The sequence below is a fragment of the Pygocentrus nattereri genome, chromosome 10, assembly GCF_015220715.1.
Source record: "Pygocentrus nattereri isolate fPygNat1 chromosome 10, fPygNat1.pri, whole genome shotgun sequence".
Taxonomy (NCBI): Eukaryota; Metazoa; Chordata; class Actinopteri; order Characiformes; family Serrasalmidae; genus Pygocentrus; species Pygocentrus nattereri.
Genome location: NC_051220.1, coordinates 13139640 through 13148203, shown reverse-complemented (window position 1 = coordinate 13148203; position 8564 = coordinate 13139640). Strand labels below are relative to the sequence as shown.

Sequence of the window (8564 nt, the reverse complement as noted above, 5' to 3'; positions counted from 1 at the left end):
TGTCATCATGGACAGCTGTGCCTAATGAGGAGAGGAGCATGGACACCTTTTGAAAATGAGCTCTCTCTAATGAGAGAGAGAGGACACTGGCCATGAGGTCAAATGCAGGCCAGAGAGAGCAAGAGGAGAAGGGAATCTATGAGCTGTCGTGGATTTAAGTTTTGGGTTTGTTTTTGCTTTAATATGCAAGTAAAGCGTGTGTGTGTTTCTGAACTCTTGTTGGGTTTCCCGGTCAGTGTGCATCGGCCCACCCCCTGGCCTAACTACAGTATATATTTTATATATATTTTTTTATATATATATATTTTTTGGTTAAAAGCTAAGAACTGCATAATAAATGTCTATTAGAGAACCTGTGAAGATCTGACAGAGTGAAGTCTGAGAAACCATTATCAGTGTGAGAGTAATGCTGAACGGTGTAATCTGAGAGGACATTAGCATGTCTCTCCAAACACAGCTCTGTGTACACAAACCTTAGGGCAGAAGAACTGTTACATCAGTGATAACGCTCGTCCAGAATTTCATAATTTTCGCCAAGGACACCAACCAATCAGAAACTGTTCTCCACTAAGTTAATGCTTAGTGATACTGAAACACTTCTTGAATTCTAGTGACTTAAGGCAGCATTTCACATTTTTTTGGAATTTATTTGAATTTGAAGTTTATATATAAATTGATTTTGTATCACTCGTTCTACTCATTGGATCCAAACAAGTAGACCAGTCCTAGTTCATAAAATTTAAGTTGTTCTAAAAATGTGTGTAGATTTTGCACAGAAATTATGTACAACATTTTCCAAATTTAATGATGATTTACAACTACATTTCCAAAATGTAAATAAAAACAATATGTAATTATGGACAAGTCATTTAAGCCCTATATTTAATTGGTAATAGTATAAAGAAAACATATAAAATGTTTTCTTTATATAAAATATTTGAAACATATATGCTCATTTTGAATTTGATGCCAATAATACGCTCCAAAAAAGTTCAGATGGGGCAATAAAAGGATGGTAAATTTGTGAAGTGCTAAAAAACACCTGGTGGGTGATTGGCAACAGGTCAGTGACATGATTGGGTATTAAAAGAGCATCACAGAGAGGCTGAGTCTTTCAGAAGTAAAGATGAGGAGGGGTTCACAACTTTGTGAAAGACTATACAATCAAATTTTACCTACAGTACATAATAACATTAAAAGATTCTGGAGAAATCTCTGTATGCGAGGGACAAGGCCAAAATCCAGTATTTGCTGCCCATGCTCTTTGGGCCCTCAGGTGGCACTGCATTAAAAACAGATGTGATTCTGTAGTGTGTGTAACACAAATCGGGGTCCAAGCCCCCATGGGCGTTGCAAAAGGCAGCAGTGGAAAAACTCCATAGGAGCCAGAGGAAGAAACACTGAGAGGAACCAAGGGTCAAAAGGGGAAGCCACCCTCCTCTGGACCACTCCGGATAGCACACTGCGCCATTATAAAATATTAAAATACAGAAACGATTAGAAAACTAAACTAAAAGCAAAATTGGACTTTTTTAACGTTTTTCTTTATTTGGTTTAATTACATATAAATATGCATTTTAATTTCATTTCATTAATGCATAATAAATGTTAAAAGTCCAAAAGATCTCAAGATATTTCAAACATTCAATGATTCAAACATTGCATGTTTTTGGCATCAGCAGATTGACAGTACCAGTGCTGATCACTCAAAAACCTGAAATTCTGGACCAGCAGAGGATAGTCAATTAATTAGAATTAATTCTGAAATTGCATAAAAACATGCTTATATACCAAAGTAGATTTTAGAAAACTCCAATTCAATCCTTGTCAATCTCGATTGTAAATTTGTTTCACAAACTGAACTGAAATTAAATTGAGAAGAAAAAACAACACTCTGGACTTGATCACTGATTATATAAAAATACATTTATTCAGACTGATACAGTGAAATTCACAGTCAGATTTAAAACTGGTGTGTCAGCTTTACAAAGCAATGATTCATGCACCATACCAGCTACTGTATATTAATAATAATGATCATAATAAACAGCAAATTAAATATACAGCAGCTCAATTGATCAAAAGGATCCACAGCGTAAAGGCACAAAAACACAGACACGATGCTAGTGATGAAACTAGAATCTTCTACAGCTGTCAGCTTCCGACAACATTCACTCATGTAGCCTCTACAGTTTCAATTTATATCAACATAGATCTTTAAAATCCTTTAAAAGAACATATAGAACTATTTTAAAACACTGACATTATTCTTTTTCAGTTTCAGTGTTTATATTAGACTTTGCTATCAAATATGTGACATTCATCTCTCTAAAGTACTCTAAAATGTCATGTACAGTTCTTCAAATACCTGTCAGTTCTCATGCAGAAGAGTTTAAATCATTTTTATAAAATGAAATGAGCTACACCGTGTACCAGTTAAAGATCTCATATTCCTAATGTGCTTAAACAGATAAACACACTTCTTTCGTGATCTATAAGAACTACTGGACTTTATTTCTAACGCAAAATCCATTCTGTCACTTTCCACAGATTAAAACTTTATTTACAGTTTAAATAATGTTTTTAGAGATACATTCTGCTGAATGTACGTAAAGACGAGATAGAAGATTAATCAGCAAGTAAGACTGTGTTTTTTGGTATGTGAGGTTGATTTCAGACATTGGTGCAGTTCGGAATCTCTCTGTTCCTCAGTCTCTCACCAAAGCCTGCAGCACCTACAAACAAGGAAAAAAACATGACATCATTAAGAGTGTGAGAGGCTCAAGATTAAAGTGAAAGTTCAAGCAAAATCCAAAATTGTAATTTACCACCCCCCCAACCCAATACCTCAGAAGTTTTCAATCAACAAAGAAGTCTGATTCTTTAGTTCTATCGCTGGGGCTACTGTAGCTAACAACTGACATCAATACACCATGTGGCGACAGCTAAACCATGTTTTAGCCCAAGTTTGTAATTCGTAGTGTGAGAAACCTCATAACAAAGTCCATCTGTGCTAACTGGTGAGATTTAAGCTTTCTGGTGTTAGCGTGGTGCTAAATGGTGGCATATCAGCTTTCTGGTGTTAGCTGGGTGCTTACTGATGGGTTATAAGCTTTTTGGTGTTAGCTTGGTGATACCTGGTGGGATATAAGCTTTCTGGTGTTAACTTGTTGATAAATGGTGGGATATAAGCTGTCTGGTGTTAGCTTGATGCTAACTAGTAGAATATAAGCTTGCATTACTTATTAGCTACATTAGCCTTGTAGTTCCAGTGCTAAAAATAAAGAAGCAAAATTCAGAGACTAGACACATCCTTGCTGATCATCTACATTTGAGGTAAAGGGAGGTGGAGTTGTGGAGGTGGGGAAGAATTGGACTTTTGCCTGAACTATAGTTTTAAAAAAGATTAGATTGTTTTGTATTGGAACATAAAGAGGTGTAAACGTGGTCAGCAGGGAAAAACGGCCTGCAATCAGCTTCTGATGAGTGAAGAGAGGAGTTAAAAGGAAAATCAATGTAAGGCTGAGAGGAAACTTCCAGAGTGGACACTGGGGGGAAAGGGGTCAATCTGTTGACCTCACTCTCTTTCTCTCGCTCTCTCTCAAACACTCAAATACACTTTCACCTCAAACTGTCTTAGACAGAACCACACTGATAATCAGTACATAATAAACCAGTAACATATACAGTCTACAATTATTAGACATCATTATACTTTATATTATATTATATACTCTAAGTGGCCAGGACCCACTGGTGGGCACAAAGTTTTATTACACACTTCAGAATAGCTCAACCAACTGCACAGAAGACCCTGTAGTTACTGAATAATAATAATAACCCCTTAATTTTAAGGGGTTAATCTAAAAATATTGCCATTTTATGCATAATTTCACTTCTTAGACATTTTGGAGGCTTTGACATGTGCAAAAAATTTGGAATTTGGAAACTTTCTCAGAACTTTAATAACTTGTTAGGCCTTGTAAGTTGACAAGTTAAGGCTGATTAGGTCAGCTGTTGACAAAGCATAACCGATTCTCTGACTCTCAAGCCTTCAGACACCCAACAACCATGAGCTCCTCTAACCTTTTTAGATCACTGTACAGGTACCAGCACAATCCTCTTATACACTTCCAGCTTTTCATCCATCACTTTATGCATTAAATCGTCCAGCATTAAAGCTTGAAATCGAAAGATTCAATTTAAAACAAACCATTTTATGATCTATTTCCAGCAGTTAAGATCATCTCATTGGGAACATAAATAATAAATGAGAAAACTCTCGCAAATCTGTGAGATGAGGGTTGTTTTGGGGCTCAGCTGTGTCTGTAAGTTGAGCAACGGGCAGAGAGCAGTTCAGAGATCTGTAAATCAATCAGAAATAAACTTCTTCATTCTTGCTTTACTATTAGCTCAATTAATTTAAAAATTGCTTTAAACAGAGATCAAACCATGACAGCAGTACAAAGTATGTGGGAACAGCATCACCTTTTACTTTGGGTATGGCATTTCACACAAAAGCTTTGAAAAAAGGGGGCCAGCAGCAGAAGTGAAAATGAAGCTAATAGAAAACGCTAAAAAGATAACAAAGTGCATCCAGATTGAAGTTTCAACTGCTTAAAATGGCATTTAGAAATGGCAGTTAACAGGAACTGGGTGAGATCTGGAACTCTCTGATAAAATATATCTGCAAATTTGCTGAAGAGAAAGGCAAAGTAAAACCCCCACATAACCACAAAGGACCTGCAGTATGATTAAGCTGACAGGTGGTGGAGTTCTACAGTGCTGTGCTGTGTGCTCACCGGGAGAATTTCTCACAATAATTGCAACATTAATGTTAATTTTTGATTAATCTTACCTCATTGAAAGATTATATTATTCTCAAATTTTCAGTGTAAATTACAAACATCGAAAACAATTTATGTGGGTATTGTTGATGTTTCTGATCTAGAGTACACTGTGTGTGTGTGTGTGTGTTTATTGTTTTTACCTCCATTTGGGGTTTCCAGCTCCTCCATCATGTCCCGATTGTTTTGGGGGGGCGGAGCCTGGCTGTGTGCTGCAGGACATGATGGGAGTGGCGTGTGTGTGCTGATGCGGGTGGTGAAGGGGATGTGTGTGGTGTTGCATGGTGTGTATGGTGTGTGTGTGGGGTTGCGTGGTGTGTATGAAGTGTGTGTGGTGTTCTGTCCTGGACCAACGGCGCTGATCATCTCCGGTTCCTTCTCTTGTGTGTCCTCCGCCTGAACATGAATCCACGGAATCTTACTGATCACACACACACACACACACACACACACACACACACACACACGCACACACACACAGACACACACACACACACACACACACACACACACACACAAATAGAATGTTTATGGTAATTTCTGTCGTTTTATACACTCAGTGTATGCTTAATTAGGAATATTTGGCACTTCCACCACATGATACCAGCTTCACTTGTCTCGACTCAACTCTACTTGCTTTTGGTACCAGTTTCTTAGTTATCCAGTGCAGATATAGAACCCCCTCAACATAGCTGGTCATCCTAGTGACATGACATGAAGCTGCTGTTCTATGAAATCAGACAGAGGCTGATGGAAAGGAGAGTTTGGGGAAAAAACTGGTAGCTAATGTTAGCATAGTGATAGTGATGATTCTTTTTGACCAATCAGTTTTTCCACATCACCTTTTGGTATTGGCTCAACCCACTTGGAACCTCAATGGAGATGGTGCAAAAAAAAAAATAGTACCAGCTTTCAGGTTTGCCCAATGGAGAACCAAAAAAGGTGAGTAGAGTTGAGCCAGTACCATGCACTGGAAAAACAGCTGCTGTTCTAACCCTGGACAGAACCTTCTTTACTTTAAGAACAGCTTGAATTCTTTATGCCGTGGATTTAATCGGGTGCTGGAAATGCTCCTTAGGGTTTGTGGTCCATCTTGGCATTAAGAAACTGCTGCAGATGTATCAGTTACACATTCATATTGTGACTATCTTGTTCTACCACATTCTCCCAAATGGGCTCAACTTGATTCAGGTTGGGTGGCTGAAGAAGCCACTGAAAATCACTGAACTCATCATCTTGATCGTATAACCACGTTGAGATCTTGTGCTTTGTGATGAGGTCTGATATCTTGCTGGAAGTGGCCATTAGAAGGTGGTAAAGGGACGCACATGGTCAGCAGCAATACTCAGGTGAACTGTGTCATTCAAACAATGCTTATCTGACATTAGGAGCCCAATATGTGTCAAGAAAACATCCCTCTACCATTACACCACCCCCACCAGCTTGATCTATGGACACATTACAGGTTGAATCCAGGGTTTCAGGATGTTTACATTAAATTCTGACCCACCATCATGTCTATAATCAGACTGGCAACACTTTTTCAAACTTCAACTGTCTGGTTTTGGTGAGCTTGTGCCCACTGGTGCCTGAGATTCCTGTTCTTCGCTGACTGGAGTACAACTGAACATGGTCTTCTGCTGTTGTAGCCCATCTACCTTAGGTGTGGATGTGTTGCGTGCTCGTGTTACTGTCAGCTTGAACAAGTCTAGCCATTCTCCACTGACACTCACTGGATGTTTTTGTTTTCTGCTCCATTCCATGTAAACCATACAGACCTTTGTGCATGAGCATCTCAGGAGATCAGTAGTATCTGAAATACCAAACCAATCTATCTGCTACCAAAAATGATGCCCCACCAAAAGTGATTTGTGTTGGATGTGAACATCACTGAGCAGGTGTTCCTAATAAAGTGGCCAGTGAGTGTATAAGTGAAAAAAAAATCCATTTTTTCCAGACTGTCTCCTGAACTTTTAATCTTAAATGTATGATTCTAAAGTAAGATACTAGTTAACTCCTGTAGACTTACAGAGTAAACAACTGTATCCAGATTAGATTTTTAAAAGTTTGTACAACCAGAAACATATAAGCTGTTTAGAAACATATGTTTGAGTTTTCATGTCAAATGTAATGTTTTACCACAGTCTTAAGCAGTGTAAACTGTTATGTCCATATTAGCTTTTCAGACAGTGTTCTGCCTGTGTTAGCTTCAGTTTCCTGTGTTCGTCAGTCTGAGAGTGAAGACTAAGTTAGAAGATCACACGAGTTCTGTTCTCCATTAGGTTTTACCATAAAGATGTAAATAACAGCAAAACTTGTAGAGAACAACTGCACTGTAACTTAACTGCACTGTATTAGTGATATATTACAGTTTCTATTACAGTGATTTCACTGCTGGTTTCTGTGACCCATGAAAGCCAACCTTTTCACTGTTAATCTAATACCACATATTTAACAACATATAAAACACTGGAAACTGGAAATAACTTGTGATTTTGCTGATGTAAACACAGTGTGTGAGGTTATGGTACCGTTTAAATTTGTAGATGAAGAACACAGCCAAACCCACGAAGGCCAGAGACACCAGCATCAGTGCTGCAGAGCCACTGGGGATCGCACTGGAGTCCACCAATGGAGCTACACATAACACACACATTACACCATATTACACACATTGCACACATTACAGATATATATTTACATTGTGTAGTATATCGACATCATATATTTAAATCCAACATATTTCATTTTCATAAGGGCTGTTTTACAGTTCATAGAGTCACAGTGGGGAACCTGCAGGGTTTTTTATGATCTCACACTAATCTGACTGTAATTATGAAAGACAGAAAACTCATCACTGCACTGAAGTGGAGAGCATTAGGTGTCTGTGTGATGTTATGGCTTTAATTACTGTTTAGTACATTCAGCAGTGCTGCTCAGTGTGTAAAACATCAGGTTGGATTAACACAGATGAGTTTATTAACACAATCAGCTCAGTTACACATTCCAACTGAGTCAATTATAATAATATAATGAAAAGGCTTTCCAGAAATAACTGTAAATAAGACAAATACAGTTTAACAATAATACTGAGTAATAAGAGACAGAGAAGATAGACAGACAGAAAGACAGATAGACAGACACACAGACAGATGGATCGACCTGATCTACCTGAACAGTATGTGAATGATCTGAATAGTCCAGCCAGTGTGATTCCTCACGCATGGCTAAACACTGACAGTAAACAGGCTGAGACTCGGCAGTTCAGTCAGCAGGAAGATGCTCTATTGTCTTCATTGCATGGTGGCAATATTTACTGCGCATATTCAACATTTTAATCCTGTATTTCTCCCTCTGAGTGTGTGTATGGTTTTAGGACAAAAACCTTTATTTCTACATGATCATTTTCCAGCATCTCTTTACCCCTTAAAGCCTGTTTCTTTTCCTATGCCTTTAGGACTGATATATGTAAATCAGCTCCGTTCTGATTGGCTCTCTCAATCAAAAAGCAGCCACCACTGAAACACTGTTTATAGCATCAATGTGAATGGGCGGAGCTTAACTGTTGTATTCGGGAATGCAGTGTTGTTCATCTATAGACTGTGCTAAATGAGGAGTGAACTGTATTTTGTGATACTTTCAAACACTGTTTCCACACATCAAACAGTAAAAATGATGTCACTTTTCATTAAATAAAAGCCTTTATTATACTGTGGT

The 8564-nt window shown here is 38.1% G+C and overlaps 1 protein-coding gene across 2 annotated transcripts in view; it reads right to left on the bottom strand.

Moving 5' to 3' along the window:
• Positions 1-1930: 1930 nt before the first annotated feature.
• sorcs3b (sortilin related VPS10 domain containing receptor 3b) overlaps positions 1931-8564 on the bottom strand; it is a 137407-nt gene continuing 130773 nt past the window's right edge. Inside the window, exons 25-27 of one of the 2 annotated variants that reach the window (XM_017708828.2) lie at positions 7379-7484; positions 4991-5268; positions 1931-2735 (exon numbers count right to left, since the gene is read on the bottom strand). In XM_017708828.2, coding sequence (XP_017564317.1) covers positions 2674-2735; positions 4991-5268; positions 7379-7484 — 446 coding nt within the window. In that variant the 3' untranslated portion in view covers positions 1931-2673. Of the gene's footprint in view, positions 2736-4990; positions 5269-7378; positions 7485-8564 lie in introns of those variants that run through there. The other variant, XM_017708829.2, reaches the window with a different exon arrangement.